The sequence below is a fragment of the Oryctolagus cuniculus genome, chromosome 21, assembly GCF_964237555.1.
Source record: "Oryctolagus cuniculus chromosome 21, mOryCun1.1, whole genome shotgun sequence".
NCBI classification, from domain to species: domain Eukaryota; kingdom Metazoa; phylum Chordata; class Mammalia; order Lagomorpha; family Leporidae; genus Oryctolagus; species Oryctolagus cuniculus.
This window is the reverse complement of record NC_091452.1, coordinates 24718187-24738707: the sequence shown is the minus strand read 5'-3', so window position 1 is coordinate 24738707 and position 20521 is coordinate 24718187. Positions and strand designations below refer to the sequence as shown.

Below are 20521 nucleotides of genomic sequence, written 5' to 3'. Positions count from 1 at the left end.
AGTCCCCCAGCCTGTCCTTTCTTTATTGATGGCATTTGGAGACACCTGCGTGGCAGCAGCCTTGAGGGTGCACTCACCTTTGTTGAAGGCCTCCAAGATGTGTTGACTCGTGCCAGCTCTCCTGTTGGTGCTTTGGTTTTGTGGCTTTTCCCTATACCTGCTTTCCAGGCTCAAATGTTTCCTCTTTTTTTGTTACAGATGCCAGAAATGTTCACACTGCCCCTGCCCGAGCCTTGTTCCGGCTGCGCCCCCTGCCCATTCTGTTGGCGACAGGCGGAGGGTATGCAGGGTACCGGCAGTATGAGAAGTACAGGGAGCGAGAGCTGGAGAGGCTGGGACTGGAGATTCCACCCAAACTTGCTGGTCACTGGGAGGTAGGAACAGGCGGAACCACTGGGGTTCTCACGTGGGACCGCTGGCCGCCGCTTTTTTAATTGCCCCAAAGTTGCAGTGTTTGAACAAATCAGATAACACTTCTGTGGAGCTCATGTCTCCAGTGGTCTCTGTGCAAATGACTGGAGTCATTGTTTTGGTGTCACAAGAAAGCGTGCTTCTCTTCTGTCCCCAGACTTGCCCCTGGTCTCCCCAAGGGCTCTGAGTGGGAATTTCATGTTGAAGTCCTCTGAGCTCGTGCCTGGCGTAGGTGCCGACACCCTGGCTGCTCTGCTGTTCTTGTCCTTCTCAGTCTGAGTCGGGCAGAACCTGTTGGGTTTTGTGATGTGGATTCGTTCTCACTAGGAACCAGACTCAAGTGATCAAAGTTTTGTTACTAGTACTGCTGAGAATGCTCACATACGCCCCACGCCCCACCATGCTCACGATAGGGACAGCCTGCGCTGTCGTGCAGCCATGTGCGATTCATGGTTCCCGTCACCCATCCAAGGAGGATGCCTTGGACTTCATCAAAAGCAGAGTCACAGAATCCTCTTGGTAAAGGGCGGTTGCGTGTGTGAATGCCGTACCGTTTCCCTTGACCGTGGCAGTTTCCTCGGTGAACTCAAGAATCTCATTAGGTTTGTGAAGGACTTGTAACCAAGGGTGGCACAAGACTGCTTGTGTGGCCCCAGGCACTCGCCAGTCTGATTCGCTCTGTGACAAGTTGGTGTGCTTTTAGAAAATCCCCAGCAGCTTCAAAGGTATCCCAAGAGAATCTAAATGGGGAAGAAATCTACTCCCAAATCATAAGACGCCAATATCGGTAATCTTAGGCATCCACTGTTTGTGTAATGGTGATGACTGCCTTATGTACGTTGACACCTGAAAGATGACTGCAAAGAGGACAGTCCTAGGGCCTGGGTGGTGACAGGACATTGGAGTGCAGTGGCCTGGAGCGGGTGAAGTTAGGAGCACCTGCTGATAAAGGACTGGACTTAAGATAGATCTGTTCTTGTGCTTGCATCAAGCGGCCATAGGACCAGGGCTCCAGCATTTCACTTAAGGGAGAAGAAATGGTTTGGACCCAGAGCTTCATTATAGAATTCAGGAGGGAGAGTCCTGAATGAGCAGTTGGGAGCCGGTTCCTGTTCCACCCCGGCCCCATCTGATCGTTGTCATCACAAATGAGAAGCGGGAGAATTTTCAGGTCAGGCTGGCCATCAGAATTGTTGGGGAGTTTCAGACGTTAGAGATTCTTTCGCCTCATTCCTGGAAATTTGGAAAGCTTGAGTCAAATTTAAGGCCTGTGTTTTCTTTTCTTTTCTTTTCTTTTCTTTTCTTTTCTTTTCTTTTCTTTTCTTTTCTTTTCTTTTCTTTTCTTTTCTTTTCTTTTCTTTTCTTTTCTTTTCTTTTCTTTTCTTTTCTTTTCTTTTCTTTTTCTTTTCTTTCTTTTTCTTTTTCTTTTTCTTTTTCTTTTTCTTTTTCTTTTTCTTTTTCTTTTTCTTTTTCTTTTTCTTTTTCTTTTTCTTTTTCTTTTCTTTTCCCTCCCTCCCTCCCTCCCTCCCTCCCTCCCTTCCTTCCTTCCTCCCTTCCTTCCTTCCTTCCTTCCTTCCTTCCTTCCTTCCTCAGTGAGAGAGAGAGACAGAGAGAAAGGTCTTCCTTTGCCCTTTGCCGTTGGTTCACCTCCAATGGCTGCTGCACCCAGTGTACCACACTGATCCAAAGGCAGGAGCCAGCCTAAGGCCTGTGTTTTTAAGAAGCCCCTGAGTGATTCTGGTGATAAACCAGATTTAGGGACCATGGAAAGTTGAGTTGCAAGCTTCCCATGAGCATTCCACTTTTTTAAAAAGATTTATTTATTTGAAAGAGAGATGGGGAGAGGGAGATGGAGAGAGAGAGACACAGACACAGAGACAGAGACAAAGCCGGCGCCGTGGCTCAATAGGCTAATCCTCCACCTTGCGGCGCCGGCACACCGGGTTCTAGTCCCGGTTGGGGCGCCGGATTCTGTCCCGGTTGCCCCTCTTCCAGGCCAGCTCTCTGCTATGGCCAGGGAGTGCAGTGGAGGATGGCCCAGGTGCTTGGGCCCTGCACCCCATGGGAGACCAGGAAAAAGCACCTGGATCCTGGCTCCTGCCATCGGATCAGCGCGGTGCGCCGGCTGCAGCGGTGGCCATTGGAGGGTGAACCAACGGCAAAGGAAGACCTTTCTCTCTCTGTCTCTCTCTCTCACTGTCCACTCTGCCTGTCAAAAAAAAAACAAAAAAAAAAAAACAAAAAAAAAAAAAAAAAAAAAAAAAAAAAAAAAAAAAAAAAACAGAGACAGAGACAGATCTTCCACCTACTGGTTTACTCCCCAAATGGCTGCAATGGCTGTAGCTGGGCCAGGCCAAAGCCAGGAACTCTATCTGGGTCTCCCATATGCATGGCAGGGGCCCAAGCACCTGGGTCATCTGCTGCTTTTCCAAGTGCATTAGTAGGGAACTGGATTGCAAGTAAAGCAGCCAGGACTTGAACTGGTGTCCATATGAGAAGCTGGCACTAGAGGCTGTAGGCTTAACCCACGATGCCACAATGCTGGTCCCAAAAGGCTCCATTTTTTTTTTAAATTTTTTAAAAAGATTTATTTATTTGAGAGAGTAACACGGGGGAGGGGGGTCTTCCATCCCCTGGTTCATTCCCCAGATGGCCACAATGGCGTGAGCTGTGCCTATCTGAAGCCAGGAGCTTCTTCCAAGGTCTCCCATGCAGGTGCAGGGGCCCAAGCACCTGGGCCATCTTCCACTGCTTTCCCAGGCCGTAGCAGAAAGCTGGATTGGAAGTGGAGCAGCCGGGACTTGAAGCGGCGCCTTTATGGGATGCCGGTGCTGCAGGTGGCAGCTTTACCCGCCATGCCACAGTGCCGGCCCCAAGGGCACCATTTTTTTTTTTTTTTTTTTTTTTTTTTTGACAGGCAGAGTGGACAGTGAGAGAGAGAGACAGAGAGAAAGGTCTTCCTTTGCCGTTGGTTCACCCTCCAATGGCCGCCGCTGCAGCCGGCGCACCGCGCTGATCCTGGCAGGAGCCAGGAGCCAGGTGCTTTTCCTGGTCTCCCATGGGGTGCAGGGCCCAAGCACCTGGGCCATCCTCCACTGCACTCCCTGGCCATAGCAGAGAGCTGGCCTGGAAGAGGGGCAACCGGGACAGAATCCGGCGCCCCAACCGGGACTAGAACCCGGTGTGCCGGCGCCGCAAGGTGGAGGATTAGCCTATTGAGCCACGGCGCCGGCTCAAGGGCACCATTTTTAAGTGGTGAATGAACATTTCTGGTGGTGGTTTCACTGGAACCTAGTCCCTTAGTGTCCCTGAGATGGCCTCACATCCCCAGAGCAACAGAAGACGGCTGGTAGTTAGTGGTAAGATGAGCACCCATGTCTGGGGAGCACCTTGCTCTTCTGAACCCTTTCAGTCTGTTATTTTGTTAGAGCTTTACAACAGGGGCGGGCCGCTGGCCTAGCAGTTCAGACAACCATGTCCTACATTTTGGAATGCCTGGATCTGATACCCACTCCAGCTCTGGACTCCAGCCTCATGCTGATGCAGACCCTGGGAGACATCAGTAATGGCTCAAGTCATTGGGCTTCTGCCACCCATGCAGGAGGCCTGGATTGAGTTCATGGGTTTGGGACTGAGTGCAGCCCTGGCCGTTGTGGGGAACCAGTGGATGGGGGAGTGCTTGCTCTGTGCACGTGTGTGTTCTCTCTCTGTCTCAGATGTGTGTGTGTGTGTGTGTTTTACAGCAACTCATTGAGGTGGGCAAGGCAGATGTCAGCCATTTTGTAAATGGGAAAACTAAATGAGTGGCTGAAATTGTTCCTTGACCAAGATCAGTTGTCACCAAATCCCAAATCCTTTCAACACTATCACATTGGTTATGAAAGGTGGTGTTCCTGGGCTGGCGCCGTGGCTCACTAGGCTAATCCTCCGCCTAGCGGCGCCGGCACACCGGGTTCTAGTCCCGGTCGGGGTGCCGGATTCTGTCCCGGTTGCCCCTCTTCCAGGCCAGCCCTCTGCTGTGGCCCGGGAGTGCAGTGGAGGATGGCCCAAGTGCTTGGGCCCTGCACCCCATGGGAGACCAGGAGAAGCACCTGGCTCCTGGCTCCTGCCATCGGATCAGCACGGTGCGCCGGCTGCAGCGCGGCGGCCATTGGAGGGTGAACCAACGGCAAAGGAAGACCTTTCTCTCTGTCTCCCTCTCACTGTCCACTCTGCCTGTTAAAAAAAAAAAAAAAAAAAAAAAAGGTGGTGTTCCTAAAGAGCTTGGTGGTGATGATGAGAAGTGGAGGTGAGCTTCCACTTACTTCCAGGAAGTGGAAGTGGAAATACTTGCTATTTATTTTTCTTTGATTTTATTATGGTCACCAGTGTGTATCATCAGTACCCAAGCGTAAGCAAGTATTAGGATTGCTAGTTGCTATTTTTACTCAGAGTTTATCAACTCAATGAAAATATCTAAGCTTTCCTATCCACTTTCTTTTTTTTTTTTTTAAGATTATTATTTTTTTTTAATTTGAAAGACAGTTACAGAGAGGTAGAGACAGAGAAAGGGGTCTTCCATCCGCTGGTTCAATCCCCAGATGGCCGCAACAGCCAGAGCTACATCGACATCAGGTCTCCCTTGTGGGTACAGGAGCCCAAGGACTTGGGCCATCTTCTACTACTATTCCAGGCCATAGCAGAGAGCTGGATGGGAAGAGGAGCAGCCAGGACTCGAACTGGCGCCCATATGGGATGCTGGCGCTTCAGGCCAGGGCATTAACCCACTGCGCCACAGCTGTCCACTTTCAGTTGAACAGTTTTTGAGTTCTATCCATGTAAAATATATTCCTTCTCCCACTCAAGTTCATTGCTTTTCATTGTATCTAGTTTGTGATGATAGTTTAACATTGGTTTTGAAATATCCCACAATGTCATTCTAGACACAGTTATCTTAGCTTTAAGGTTTTCTATTGATTTAAGGAGAAATTTTGCTTGATTGCAAATCCTGAAGCTTTATAATAATTATTCTTAAATAAAATTTTAATTATTTTTTTTAAAGTTTTATTTGTTTGAAGGGGAGAGAGAAAGAGTGAGAGATCTTCCATCCACTGGCTCACTCCCAAAATGGCCGCAATAGCCAGGACTGGACCAGGCCAAAACTAGGAACCAGGGGTTTCTTCCATGTCTCCCACAAGGGGGCAGGGGCCCAAGCACTTAGGCCGCTGCTTTCCCAGGTGCATTAGCAGGGAGCTGGATCAGAAGCGGGGCAGCTGGGATTTACTCTACTATGGCTTCTACCAGATTACTCAGTTCTGCTGACAGTGATCACACTATATGTTATCTGTGAGAATGGGAATCTTTCAGCTTTGTCTTGTCCTAATTCCACTTCCAGGGTTTGCTGCATAGTTGACGAGCCTCTCTTTTGTGAGGGCTCTGGTAGCTCAAAATGGGAGGTGAGGGAACAGGCTTCTGGCCTAGCAGTGTAGACACTGCCACTCACATTGGAGGGCCTTGGTTTGATTCCTGCCTCTGGGTCTGGCTCCCATTCCAGCTTCCTCCCGGTGCAGATCCTGGCACAGCAGTGATGGCTCAGCATGTTGGTGGAGTTCTTGTCATCCTCACTGGGAGACCTGAGTTCCAGCTGCTGGCATCTGGACAGCGAGCCAGTGGATGGGAGTGTCCTCTCTCTCTGTCTCTCTGCCTTTGAAATAAGTTTTAAATATGCAAAAGTTTGTGATGTGAGGTCAGTGTGTCAGTTTGAGTGCCCTGACAGTTTGAGCAGTAAGCTGTGATAATGCAGAAGAGGGTTCTTGTTAGCCCTCTTGGGCACCCAGTGGAAGAATTTGTACCTATTTCGTTATACAAATAAAATTTCTTTTGTCACCAACACTATAGAATAACCCATAACTCCCCAGCTTTTGCCACCTCAGTCACTGCAGCTATTTGTAGAGGGAGGAAGTAGTGGGGGGAGCTGGAGAGAAGAGGGGGTGGAGAGTGGAGGGAGGAGGGAGCGTTGCACTGGGAGGAGAGAGGCGAGCTCTGGGTGACATCAGCTACGTGACCTTGCGCGAATAGTTTCACCTTTGTGGGTTCTGTCTGTGCACATTTAAGAAAGGGCTTCTAAGACACTCGACTGCTCCAAGAGTCACATTCTTTTTATGTTAGAAAAAGAAGTTCATGCAGTTGGCTGAGTAGGAATGAAGCTTATGTGTTTGCTGGTAGGAGTTGAAAGGGACTCTGTTCCTGGCGGCAGGCGGGGTGACCGGTACAGAGCGTCAGTCCCTCCTGGAAGGGAAGTGTTCTGCTGTCCCTGGCCGCTTTCCAAAGCAGGCAGGTTCCGCATCTCATAACTTTCCCCCCTCCCTCCCAAATATGTGGTATCACTTTCTGTAGTGTGGAAATAGCTTTGTCCTTTCCTTTTCTAATTACAAAAATGAGTGCTGTTTGAAACTATAAAAGCATTGCAAAATATGCAAATGAAAACAGAAATCACCCAGGATCCCATAGCTCACAGGAAACCAGTTAACATTTTGGTGAGCCTAGTCCTTCCAAGTTTGGGCTATATTTAGGAACATGCATCAATTTAATTTTTGTTTTGAGTAAAATAATGTTTTAAATTTTAAATAAGAATTTCAAGTGGTAAAGAAGGGTTTCTATTAAAAGAAGTCTTTTACCCTTTACCCCATCTACTCATTCCAGTACTACTTTCTGGAAGCAAGTCTTTTTTTTTTTCCCCTTAGTATTTGAGAGGAAATGGTAAGTTGCGGCCAGGCCAGGCCAAAGCCAGAACTCAGTCCAGATCTGCCACGTTGGTGGCAGGAACCCGACCACCTAAGCTATCACCCGCTGCTCCCCGGGTGTGTGTTAGCAGGAGGCTGGAATCAGGAGTGGAGTAGTTGGAATTTGAACCAGGCAGTCTGCGATGTGGGATGTAGCATCTCAAATGGCACTGTGCCACAACCCCTGTCTCTTTTTACAATGCTTAATTGTTGGGGCCGGCGCTGTGGCTTAGCGGGGAAAGCCATTGCCTGCGGTACCGGCATCTCATATGGGAGCCGGTTCGTGTCCCGGCTGCTCCACTTCCAATCCAGCTCTCTGCTGTGGCCTGGGAAAGCAGTAGAAGATGGTACAAGTCCTTGGGCCCCTGCACCCACGTGGGAAACTGGGAAGAGGCTCCTGGATCCTGGCTTTGGATCGGTGCAGCGCCTGCTGTTGCAGCTACCTGGGGAGTGAACCAGTGGATGGAAGACCGCTCTCGATCTCTCCCTCTCCCTCTCCCTCTCCCTCTGCCTCCCCTCTCCTCCCCCCCCACCTCACTCTCCCTCTCTCTCTCCTCCTCCCTCTCTCCCTCTTCCTCTCCTTCTCTGTATAACTCTGACTTTCAAGTAAATAAATTAATCTTTAAAAAAATTATTAGTTGTTAATCTCTTACTGTTCCTACTTTATAAATTAAGCTTTATCATGGGTACGTACGTATGTAAAGGAAAACACAATAGCATATAAAGAGTTTGGTGCTGTCTGGTTTCAGATGTCTGCTGGCAGTCTTGGAACTGTTTTGGAACATCCACCATGGGCAGGGGGGTACTACTGTATCTTTATTGGAAAAATGACTACTCAAGTTCTTTGTCCCCTTTTTAAATTGAGTAGTTGTTGAGTTGGAGAAGTTCTTGGTGTATATATATATATATATATATATATTTAAATATTTATTTTATTTATTTGAAAGAGTTACAGAGAGGGGGGAGGTTTTCATCAGCTAGTTCACTCCCCAAATAGCCACAACGGCCAGAGCTGAGCTGATCTGAAGTCAAGAACCAGGAGCTTCTTCCGGGTCTCCCACGTGGGTGCAGGGGCCCAAGTACCTGGGCCATCTTCTACTGCTTTCCCAGGCAAATTAGCAGGGAGCCGGATCAGAAGTGGAGCAGCCAGGACTTGAACTGGCACCCATATGGGATGCTGGCACTGCAGGCTGGGGCTTTAACCCACTGTACCATAATCACTGTAGTATATTTTGATTATATGATTTCCAATTTATTTTTTCTCTTTCTGTCAGTTTTCTTTTCTTTTCTTTTTTTTTTTTTTTTTTTTTTTTTTTTTTTTTTTTTTTTGACAGGCAGAGTGGACAGTGAGAGAGAGAGACAGAGAGAAAGGTCTTCCTTTTGCCGTTGGTTCACCCTCCAATGGCCGCCGTGGCCGGCGCACCGCGCTGATCCGATGGCAGGAGCCAGGTGCTTCTCCTGGTCTCCCATGGGGTGCAGGGCCCAAGCACCTGGGCCATCCTCCACTGCACTCCTGGGCCACAGCAGAGAGCTGGCCTGGAAGAGGAGCAACCGGGACAGAATCCGGTGCTCCGACCGGGACTAGAACCTGGTGTGCCGGCGCCGCAAGGCAGAGGATTAGCCTAGTGAGCCATGGCGCCGGCCTTCTTTTCTCTTTCTTTACAATTCCTTTGATGATGTGAACATTTTTTGATGAAGTCCAATTTGATTTTTTTTTTTTTTTTTTAAGATCTATCTATCCATTTGAAAGTCAGAGCCACACAGAAGAGGAGAGGCAGAGAGAAAGGTCCTCCCTCCTCTGGTACATTCCCCAGATGGCCTCAACAGCTGGAGCTGCGCCAATCCGAAGCCAGGAGCCAGAAGCTTCCCCTGGGGGCCTTCACGTGGGTGCAGGGGCCCAAGGTCTTGGGCCATCCTCCACTGCTTTCCAAGGCCATAGCAGAGAGCTGGATCAGAAGTAGAACAGCCAGGTCTCAAACCGGCTCCCATATAGGATGCCGGCACTTCAGGCCAGGGTGTTAACCCACTGCGCCACAGCACCAACCACCCCCCCCCCTTTTTTAAAAAGATTTTTAAAATTTATTTGAAGTTCAGAGTTAGAGGAGCAACAGAGTGAGATATTCCATCCACTGGTTCACTCCCCAATGGCCTCAATGGCCAGGGCTGGGCCAGGCCAAAGCCAGGAGCCAGGAGCGTCTTCCAGGTCTCCCATGTGGGTGCAGGGGCCCAAGCACTTGGGCCATCTTCTGATGCTTTCCCAGGTGCATCAGCAGGGAGCTGGATTGGAAGTAGAGCAGCCAGGACTCAAGCCTGTGGTCATATGGGGTGCTGGCACTGCAGATGGCAGCTTTGCCAATTCTGCCACAGCACTGGCCCTGCAAATTTTTCTTATAATTTTTGGGACTCAAATGTCTCAGTCCCATCTGTGGATTCCAAGTTCATGACTCTGAAGTTCTTAAAGTTTTAATTTATTATCATTTTTACTTGGAAGGCAGAGAGATCATCCACCTGCTGGTTCACTCTCTAAATACCCACAGCCAGGGGTGTGCGAGGCTGAATTGAGGGGCTTGGAACTCAGTTCAGGTGTCCTATGTGGGTGGCAGAGACCTGACTACTTGAGCTATCACCTACTGCCTGCAACGGTTTATATTAGCAGGAAGCTGGAATTGGAAGTGGAGTCAGGACCCAAACCAGGCACTCTGACCTGGGACTCAGGTGTCGGAGAGGAACACCCACTACGCCAGATGCCCTCCCCAGCTGCTGCTTACAATGGATGTCTTTCCTGTTGATTTTTTTTTTTTAAGATTTATTTATTTGTATATTTATTTGAAAGAGCAACAGAGGGAAGGGGAAAGGGAGAGAGAGAGAGAGAAGCTCCCAGCAACTAGTTCACTCCCCCAAATGTCTGAAACAGCCAGGTCTGGGCCAGGACAAAGCCAGGAGCCAGGAACTCCATCTGGATCTCTCATGTGGGTGGCAGGGGCCCAGAGACTTGGGGCCATCATCTGCTGCCTTCCCAGGTCCATTAGCAGAAAGCTAGGACTCAGATCAGCACCCTAGCAGGGGATGCCAGTGTCACAAGTGCTAGCTTAACCCACTGTACCACCGCCTCATCACATAACCGTTTTACAGAATCGCATGATTCCAAAGGGTAGCTTGGGACTGTGCTCTCTGAGAGTCACTTGCCAGGCCACTCAGGCAGAGAAGTCAGTGTTACCATTTAGGCTGTGGTGTGGATCGTGTGCAGTTTGAATGATGCCTTTTGGCTTCCAGATGCTTTCCCGTTGATTCCTCGACTGAACTGCTGGTGTCCGTCATGGCCGTGGGCAGAGGTGATGAAAAGTAGAGGAGCTGCTTCCAGGAACGTGTTTCCAGGCAGTGGCGCTGTGCTGGAGCTGTCCTGGGTTCGTGGCCAAAGTGCCTGTTCACTGGGCTGCGCTGGCCTGGTTTCTGACCTTTGGCTTTAGGGAAGAGGGCTATTGACACCAGGGCCTTTGCCAGGAGCTGGCGGTGTGTGAACAGCACAGGATGGAGGACGGAAGGTGCGGGTGTGGCCAGAGCCCTGGCGTGGTTACATCTGTGCAGCAGTTAGGATTCCAGATAAGCTGTCTGTCCCCATAAGCTATAAAAAAGTTGCTTGCCGGGGGCCGTTGCTGTGGCATAGTGGGTAAAGCAGTGCCAGCATCCTATATGGGCACTGGTTTGAGTTCCAGCTGCTTCATTTCCAGTCAAGCTCTCTGCTATGGCCTGGGAAAGCAGTAGAAGATGGCCTGGTCCTTAGGCCCCTGCACCTGTGTGGGAGACCCAGAGGAAGCTCCTGGCTTTGGATCTGCCCAGCTATGGCCAATGTGGCCATTAGGGGAGTGAACCAGCAGATGGAAGACTCTGTCTCTCTCTCTCTGCCTCTGCCTCTCTGTAATTCTGCCTTTCTAAATAAATAAATTCAATCTAAAAAGAAATCGCTAGCCAATTCAGAGGCCTGTGTCTGGTTGCCAGTTTTACTCAAAATGACATGACTTTTTAAGGTTATGTCCCCAGTCTTTGGTGCTGAAATGTCTAATGGAAGATGGATGTTTTCCGGCTTCCCTTTGGTTTGTTTTCATTCCAGGATTGGGATCGAGCTGGTTTTCCTGGTGGAGGCTGAGTAAGGCTGGGGTGGATCTCTGACGGGTGGGAGGTGGCCTGCAGGTGTTTCTCCTGCCCCTGCCGGGGTGCGTCTCAGGAGGCATCTTCGCCATTTCCCATCCACTCATCCTTTTAGCCAACAAGCATTTTCCCACTTTCCCTGTCCTCCACGCAGAACCACAAAAAGACAGGGGCATTTGGTGGGCACTTCCCCCACTTCTCGTGATTAGCCAGTCCACATGGAGGGGAGTTTTCCACGAGGTGGGGGCTTGGCAACAGGGTGACCTCTCAGGAGGGACTTGGGGCCATAGTCAGGACTGGCGGTGAACCTGCCCCACATCCTGAGGGCACAGGCCTGAGCTGTGCCAGTGGGAGGCAGCCCTGAGTCTCAGGGCAAGGCTGCCTTGATCCTTAGGGGCTACCAGACGCCTGGAGGGAGAACGTGTCAGTCTCTCTGCCTGGACTGACAGTTTGGAGGACAGAGGGCCCAGCCCTCGAGGCTGGGGGTCCTCTTCGTCCCACTGGGGGCTGAGAGCCTTGTTTCCAGAAGGGTGTGGAGTCCGCCTTCCTTGCCATTCCGTCTCACTGTGAAGTTCACAGATACACAGTGTCCGAAATTTGAGGTGAAAGTTGTGGCACATGGGACATGTCATCAGGGAATGAGACTTTGCATGGTGAATGCTGGGCTGGGGGAGAGGGTCGCTCCCTCCTCCAGAAGCGATCACAACCTTTTACCTCCTCTTTTTAATGAGGCAGAGAACTGTGCCTTCATGACAAAGCAGCTCTCCTGTAGCTCTGGCGGGCAGGGGGGTTCTTCAGTGTGGGGGACGCTGACCTATGCCATCCTTTCTGCTGAGCAATGGGACACACCCATTCGTCAGAGGTTCGTACCCTGCCAAGGTTCAGCCCAGTTTAAGGAAATGATGGCTGTCCTTACGGTCCTCCAGGACAGCCAGGAGGCCTTAAATATTTACTCAGATAGTCTATACATGATCAACCTCCTCCCTCAGTTGCCACATTCCCACATTAGACTTGATGACAACCCTATTTCTCCACTGATGGTCATGCTTAAAGGGCTTTTGGAGGGAAGAAAATACCCCCTCTACATTCAACATATCAGAAGCCATACTGACTTGCCAGGGCTCTTAGCAAAAGGAAATAGCTGGGTAGATCAACTAGCGTTCAATACTTTGGTAGCGACACTCCAGGAGGCATCCCAGTTACATGGTTTAACCCATGTAAACTGGAGAGGCCTTCAATACAGGTTCCCTCAAGTCCCCGCTAAAGATTTAAAGAGAATAGTTCCGCACCTGCAAATCCTGTCAGCCCTACCTGCGGGTTCCTCCCCTGCAGCCGCAGGGAGTAAACCCCAGGGGACTAAAACCAAATGTCATCTGGCAACTAGACGTTACTCTCTTCTCCCCATTCGGAAAGTTAAAGTACGTCTTTGTATCCATAGACACCTACTCTGGAGCATACTCTTCACTGGGATCCTGACAGTAAGTGCCCAGCCCAGTTAGAGGGGATTCGATGACCCAAACGCAATCATCAAAACACTCCAGGAGGACCTGAAAAAAGACGAAGAGAACTCCAAGAAAGCCCCTTTTGGATGGGCCTTAATGGACTCTTGCCCTACCTCCTCCCTCTTCTTGGACTGCTTCTTGCCCTGCTTTTAATCCTTGCTATTGTCCCATGCATAATGAATAGCCTTATACAGGTTATACAACAGTGCATAGAGGCAATAAGGGTGAGACAGGTTGAGGTTCATTACCAGAGGCTGGTAGCCACAGATCCCCTAAACTGGGGAAGCAACCCCGGTGCTCTGCACATTGCCAATGACGGGTAAGATTCCGGATGGACCGGAACAACCTAAGACAGGCGGTGGAGAAGGCTCACCACACTCCCATAATTACAAGTCACGTGACACCCAGCGACCTGTACCAACCTAAGACAGGACTCATGGCCAAGCGGCCTGGGTTACCAATGACGGGTAAGGGCAAGGACGGCTGGGGGCAGCCTAAGACAGGGACAGCATGTTAAAACAAAAAGGGGGAGCTGTGGGGGACGCTGAATCCGGAGAGGCCTAGAGGAACTTCCTGAGCCTGCCTCGAATTTGAAAACCTGACTTTAAGTTTCAAATCCCTGGTAGCAAACACCCCAGCCCCAGGGCACTTCTGCCTAAGGATCCTTAAGGCGATATAATAGGAGTGGCTAAGACCCTTTTGCATCACAACACCCCACCCCTTGCCCGCATCCACTCATCTGCTCTGTACCATCCGCTCTGTACCTCAGCTATATATACACCTCCCTTTTACAATAAAGTGAGACCCTGCTTCGACTGGGCTCCACACCGCGCCTGACTGTCCCCCGGGTTTGGGGAAGGCTGAGTGGCGGGTGGCGTACTTCCCCTCCTCAGTCAAGGCAAGCTGCGGGCAGCCTGCCTAATTCTCCGGCGGTGGCGAGGAACAGTCACCGCACTTCAGGTCTCAGTCACGGGTTGCAGTTGCGTGTGTGGTCCTCACAGACTTAAAGTGACAAGTTCTTGAGTACTGGAGAGAGGCTCCCAGGCTGCCAGTCCCCTCCCTGAGCTCATGCGAATAACGTAGAGAGGAGGGTGGATGAGAGGTTCTCCTGGTGTCTGTAATTCCTTAAAAGGAGGAACAGGAAAGCTTCCTGAGTACTTTTTAAGAAGACGCCACCTGTCAGGCTTGTTGGGGGAGTGCAGAGCCGTGTGATCCGGGACTCCTGGGGCTCCCTGTTAACATCTGAGTGATCGGAGGGTGAAATCTGGTGACAAACTCCCCTTGGCCTCCATGCTGTCCCTGTGGGGAGGTGTCCCACGGGTCAGAGGACAGAAGCGCTCATGGTGGGGAAGCTTGGCCCATGGCTGTGGGGGCCCTGGGGAAGAGGCCAGTGGAAATCACATCCCTGACCCATGCTTCCCCCCGTGAGCCTCATGGGCCCACAGAGGTGACTGTGGAGAGGGACCTTGACTGCAGAGCCAGCCCTGGTGGGCAGGTGGCTTCTCCAGCCACAAAGGACTTGTCAAGAACACAGCACCCACTGGAGCCCGGCAAACAGGGTGCTTAATGATCCCAGGCTGAGGACAGGAAATCTAGGGTTAATGGCTGTGTCCTGAGTTCCCACCCATGCTGTACCCTCGGTGGTGCTGTAGGGTATGCCTGCCCTCAATTCAGGGGTTCTGTGTGTGGAAATTGGGCTTGGCTTTTCTCCCTGGTACAGGAGTTTTGCTGTGGTTTAAAGCAGAGTCTTCCAATTTTTAAAAATTGTGAACATTTTAAAAAAATATTTATTTTATTTATTTGAAGGGCAGAGTTACAGAGGGAGGGAGGGAGGAATAGGGGAGAGAAAGAGGTCTTCCATCTGCTGATTCACTCCCCAAATGGCTGCATCAGCCAGGGCAGGGCCAGGCCAAAGCCAAGAGCCAGGAGCTCCTTTCAGGTCTCCCACATGGGTGCAGGGGCCCAAGCACTTGGACCATCTTCTACTGCTTTCCCAGGCTAGTTAGCAGGGATCTGGATAGAAAGTGGAGCAGCTGGGACTTGACCCAGCGCCCATATGGGATGCCGGCATTGCAGGTGTTAGCTTAACCCAGTACGCCACATTGCTGGCCCCTTTTGAACACTTTTTTTTTTTTTTAAAGATTGATTTATTTGAGAGAGGGATAAGCAGAGTCAGACATATCTTCAATCCACTGGTTCATTCTTCAGATGGCCGCAACGGTCAGGGCTGTTCCAGGCCAAAGCCAGGAGCTTCTTCCTGGCCTTCCTGTGTGGGTACAGGGTCCCAAACACTCAAGCCATCTTCCACTGCTTTCCTAAGTTCATTAGCAGGGCGCTGGATCGGAAGTAGAGCAGCTGGGACTCAAACTGGCACCCATAGGGGATACCAGCACTGCAGGCGGTGGCTTAACCCGCAATGCCACCATGGTGGCCCCTGTGAACACTTTTGAGCAGAGTAGAAATGTTGAAAGAATTGGAGTTAGCACAGAATAGTTCATAGTTCGTGTGTTGTCCTGTCCACTCGGTCACAGATGGCTGTGTGGTGCGCGCATGCTCACACATGTCATTTATCTCGGAGTCTTTTGAAAGCGCGCTGGGGACGTCAGGGCACTTTACCCCTGAAGGCCCAGCTCAAGGCTCAGCATTACGGGGCAGTTTTGTTCTTCATTTTTGACCTCACCTCAGGGGCTCGTGTTGGGTGGGGGGTCTCAGGGGCAGCTGTGCAGAGGACAGACCTTGGTCAGGAGTGGCCAGGCTCCCAGAGGACACACCCCTCTGTGTTTGCACCGCTGCGGATGTCTGGCTTGTCTTACAGCTTTTTTTTTGAAAAAGTATGGTGCAGTATTCCAGTTCATGAAAACAAGGACAGGCAGATGAGCCCTGTTCGTGGCCCTGGCACACGCCTCACACAGAAAGACAGGCTCGGTGGAGGGCTCCGAGTGCTCCGAGTGCTCCTCCCGCCCAGGTCCCTGTCGGCCCACGCCAGGCACTCCTCTTTGCCATGGCGTATGTGACCATGGGCAGTATCGGACGTGATCTACACAGCTTTTTTTTTTTTAAAGTCTCCCATAAATTCTTTTCTATGTTTTTATTTATGTTTATTTGAAAGACAAAGGGAGCAAGATCTCCCATCTGCTGGTTCATTCCCCAGATGCCCACAACAGCCAGGGACTGGGCCAGGCTGAAGCCAGAAGCTCCGTGTTCACTCCAAGTCTCCCATCAGTGATGCATGTAACTGAGCTATCACCTGCTCTCCCCAGCTGGGAGCAGAGCCAGGACTTGACCCCAGGCTCTCTGCTGCGGGATGTGGGCATCCCACGTGACAGCTCCTGTGCCAAAGGCCTACTTCTCTGCACGTTGTTAAGCTTTGTGTGTCCTATAACTTTTTCTTTAAAAAAAAAATTATTTATTTGAAAGGCAGAGTTAGAGATTGTCCATCTGTTGGTTCACTCTCCAGATGGCCGCAAGGAGTCTGGCACTCTGTCCAGGTCTCCTTTGTGGGTGGGAGGGGCCCAAGTACTTGAGCTGTCTTCCGCTGCTTTCCTAGGCACGTTATCAAGGAGCCAGATCAGAAGTGGAGCAGCCAGGACTCCAAACTGGTGGTCATATGGGCCCCTCCTATAACAACTTATTTTTATTTTATTTTTTTTATTTGACGGGTAGAGTTGTAGACAGAAAGGTCTTCCTTCTCCTGGTTCACTCCCCAAATGGCCGCCACAGCCAGCGCTGCGCCCATGCGAAGCCAGGAGCCAGGTGCTTCTCCTGGTCTCCCATGTGGGTGCAGGGCCCAAGCACTTGGGCCATCCTTCGCTGCCCTTCCGGGCCACAGCAGAGAGCTGGACTGGAAGTGGAGCAGCCCGGACCAGAACCCAGCGCCCGTATGGGATGCCGGTGCCACAGGCAGAGGATTAACCGAGTGAGCCATGGCGCCGGCCCCCTCCTATAACTTCTTGATTCTCATCTGTAAACGGGACAGCTGGTAACTCCTTCATCAGGTTGTCAAATGTGTGAACACCTGGCTCCATGTTGGCATGCAATAGAGATTTAGCAAGTACTCTTTTACTGCTTGCCTAACAGGTGTTGAGAAAACAGTTGTAGTTATTTAAATGGGCAGATAGGCAAGCTGGCAGGGAGCAGAGCCTCGCCACACACACTGAATTCCAGGGGTAGCCTTCTTAGGCTGCTAGAACTGGCCAGCAGGGGTGAGCTCTTTCCGCAGAGACATGGGCTCACTCTGGGGCAGGAGGGCACCACAGAAGGCCTTGGGGCCTTGCCTTTGCTGCATCTGTGGGGACCTGTGACCTGAGGACACACAGCCGCTCCCTCAGGTGGCTCAGGCTGTGCTGTATTTAACCAGCCCTCAGCCCCCGCCCCCCAGTTCCCCAGTCCTTACGTCCACTCCTACCTCCCACCAGTGTTGGTGTAGGTGCACCTCCGGGCCTGTCCCCTCCACGCACTGTGGTCCCCTCCACGCACTGTGGCCAGTGTGTGGAGGAACTGAGGACCGAGCCTGAAGAAAATGTGGGGCTGGAAGGAATCCAGGATGGCAGACTCAGACAGCTGTGGCCTGCGTGAGTCTCCCTGTTGGCCCTGCTCCCCATGGAAGCCCCTTCTCTCTGTCTTAGCGCAGGCTACCCCCTCCTCGGTGCCGGGGCAGGCCCGCCAAGGAGCTCCTGCAGGGGCTCTGCACGTGCCAGGGACTCGAGCAGCCCTGCAGACTGAGGGGACAGCAGGAAGCGTTGCCCATGAGGGAGGGGACCAGACAGGGCTGGGAGGATCTTGTGTGTGGAGAAACAGCCAGAGGCACTTTGTGCTTGTCCAGGCCTCCTGCTCAGACTTCCCGAAGGCTGATGATGGCCTGCCTGTGGCTCCCCTGCCTCGCCTGAGACACCCACCCTCACCAGTCTTCCTCCAGGGGCCTCTGCTGGCCACAGAAAATGAGAATTAACTGACGGCAGCTGCCAGTCCTGCCTTTACTACCATCCATCCCCTGGCACAGGGCGTCGGGCCAGCGGTAGTGCATGGAACGCACTTACTCGGGTCTGACAGCAGAGAGCACAGTGGGCAGACTGACCCTGGAGCCTGCAGAGCCTCCTGGTGGCACCAGATGGCGCTCCCACCCAGAGGGCGTCCCAGCAGGGTGGGAGGAAGTGGGTCTGAAGGGACCTCACCCAAGGTGGGGAAGTAAACTTGCCAGAAGGTTTTTGGGTGTGCTCAGAAATGCACTTGTTAACATTTGAAATCCAGAGTCTTTCCCTCCAGAAAACAGATGTGGTAGGAGGTGGGGAAGGCCCATGGCAGGGTAGTGGGTGGGCTGGTTTATGGGTTTTCCTTTTTTTTTTTTTTTTTTTTTTTGACAGGCAGAGTTAGAGACAAAAAGGTCTTCCTTCCATTGGTCCACCCCCCAAATGGCCGCTACGGCCAGCGCGCTGGGCCAATCGAAAGCCAGGAGCCAGGCACTTCCTCCTGGTCTCCCACGTGGGTGCAGGGCCCAGGCACTTGGGCCATCCTCCACTGCCTTCCTGGGCCACAGCAGAGAGCTGGACTGGAAGAGGAGCAACTGGGACAGAATCCGGCACCCCGACTGGGACTAGAACCCGGGGTGCCAGCACCACAGGAGGAGGATTAGCCAAACGAGCCGCGGCGCCAGCCTATGGGTTTTCTAAACTCTGATCCACCTCGGGGGCTTACAGGGATTAAGCGGAATCACTGGTCTGCATGGTTCTGTAGAGCAGTGCCTCAGAGCTCAAGCAACCGCCCGGCAGAGGAGGGAGGCGGAGTGTGCGGAACCTGGCCTTCCCCAAGATGCCCTGTGCCTAGGGGAGCTGTGTGGCCTGGAGGCTCTGGGGAAGTCAGAGCAGTCTTCCAGGATCTCCCCAGTTGTGCTTGCATCATATGTCAGCATCTGTTTTTGTGCTTTAATTCCTTTTTATCCCATCTGATGTGTGTGCTTGGAGTTCTGAGGCCAGAGAGTGTCTAAAGTCTTACTGGGACTTAGTGCTAGGATTGATTAGTGATGTCTGCTGTGGGCACGGGTAGGAGAATTTGAGGGGCAGCCTGTGTGTAAGGTATTCACAGTCTTGTAGTAGCAAAACCTGAAGGCCTTAGGGCTGGAAATGGACCTTGCTCATCCCTTTCCCCAGTTACCACAGGTACACTGTAGGTGTGGGCCATCCTGCAAGCCCATGACCGGGGCCTCCCATCGTAGCGCTTCTTGGGCTGGACTCCAGTGAGGACAGGTGTGAGGCTGTGTCTCCGTGCCATCATTTCCTGACCCAGGCTGCTTCAGCTCACTTGCCTGTCTCTCCGCAAGCCCTGTGGGTGCCCTCCTCCTATGGCAATGTTTGAGAAACAGTTCTCAGTGGTGGGAAGACACTGGGTTTGCATCCTCACGTCGCAGCCCAGAGTGAGAGGGTGCGTCCTCTGAGCCACCTGACCATTGCTGAGCTGGCCTCGCAGATGGGATTGAGTTCCCAGTGGCAGCCATGGCGGCCGCTCCGGACCTCCTCACCCCCCCAAAAGCGTTCAGCTGCTGCGTTCCATCCTGAGTGGACCTGGGCTTGCTGGGCGCCTGGGGCCTGTGGGTGTGGGGTCTGCTGCCCCAGGCCCTCTGATCCAGGCGGGTGGAAAGACTTGGGTAGGCCCTCTCTCAGCCTGTCCCCAAGCTGGGAAGTGGACCTCCTTCCTGGCTGCTTTGGTTTAGTGGTCAGTCTGGGGTCGAGGTATTTCGGGCGTGGGGTGTGCCTGCCTGGGCGATGGAAGGAGGGCTGTGGAAGGCGGCGAGAAACGTTGAGTGCTTGCTTCCAGGGCTGGAAAGGGTGGCTGGAGGTGGCCTGCTTCTCCCACCAGTGAAGAAGCCGGCCCTCTGTGAGGTCAGCAGCGCGCAGGGGCCAGAGCGGGTTGGGGGGAGTGGCGGCGCGGGCAGCGGCTCTGGGGGCCCCAGCCCCAGGAGGCATCTCCTGGGGGCAGTAGCCCCACCCTGCTGTGCTCTGGTGTGCCGGTGACCGTTACCAGGCGGCTCTTCCCCTTCTCCCCAGGCCTTGGTCCCTCCTCTTAAAGGGGCCCTCAGGGCTCCCTGGGCCTGGCTAGGGCTTGAAGGGAGCGGCAGCTTTAATGGTGTCTGGTGTCGGGCCTCCTGCCCCCGCCCCCAGCAGTCTGAGTGGCTGGAAGCCGAGCCCCCGCCCGCCGCCCAGAGGCTTCTGAGCTGGTGGGAAGGAACGCAGAGCCCAGAGCCCAGAGCCCAGAGCCCGGAAGGAAGCCAGAGCCTGGACCCACCTGCTGGTGAGTGCGCCCAGCCAGGCCCTGGGCCCAGGAGCCACAGGTAGCTATGGCTGGGGCTGCTTAGGGAGGTCCCACGCTGCCCTGCACTGCCCTGCCCTGCTAGGAGCCCTGCCTCCCCGGCGTGGGTGCTCTCAGAACTCTCAGGGGTGCCCACCGGCTCCTTCACAGCCAAGGAGGCTGGGGCCCTGGGGCCTGCGGAGCCCAGCCCTCTCCATTAGGTAGTGGCCGCCGCTTCTCCTGCCCCCCAACACGGGTCACGGGGCCAGGCCGCATGAGCTCACTTCCTCCACGTCCTGTCGCAGCATCCCCTCCTGACGGCAGGCAGTGTGCGGGAAGTGAGGGAGAAGCTGAGCTGAGCACTGCGGGGGCGGACCGCGTCACCACCCCAAGGCCAGGAAGGGGAACCACGCTGCGCCCCAC

The 20521-nt window shown here is 52.7% G+C and overlaps 1 protein-coding gene across 8 annotated transcripts in view; it reads left to right on the top strand.

The window, feature by feature from the left end:
- Positions 1 to 20521, top strand: part of PISD (phosphatidylserine decarboxylase) — a 42192-nt gene that overhangs the window by 12590 nt on the left and 9081 nt on the right. For 5 of the 8 annotated variants that reach the window (XM_017349586.3, XM_017349588.3, XM_017349587.3 and 2 more), the window contains one exon: positions 199 to 374. In XM_017349586.3, the coding sequence (XP_017205075.2) occupies positions 199 to 374 (176 nt within the window). Of the gene's footprint in view, positions 1 to 198; positions 375 to 14732; positions 20142 to 20521 lie in introns of those variants that run through there. The other 3 variants (XM_017349589.3, XM_051826551.2, XM_051826549.2) reach the window with 3 other exon arrangements.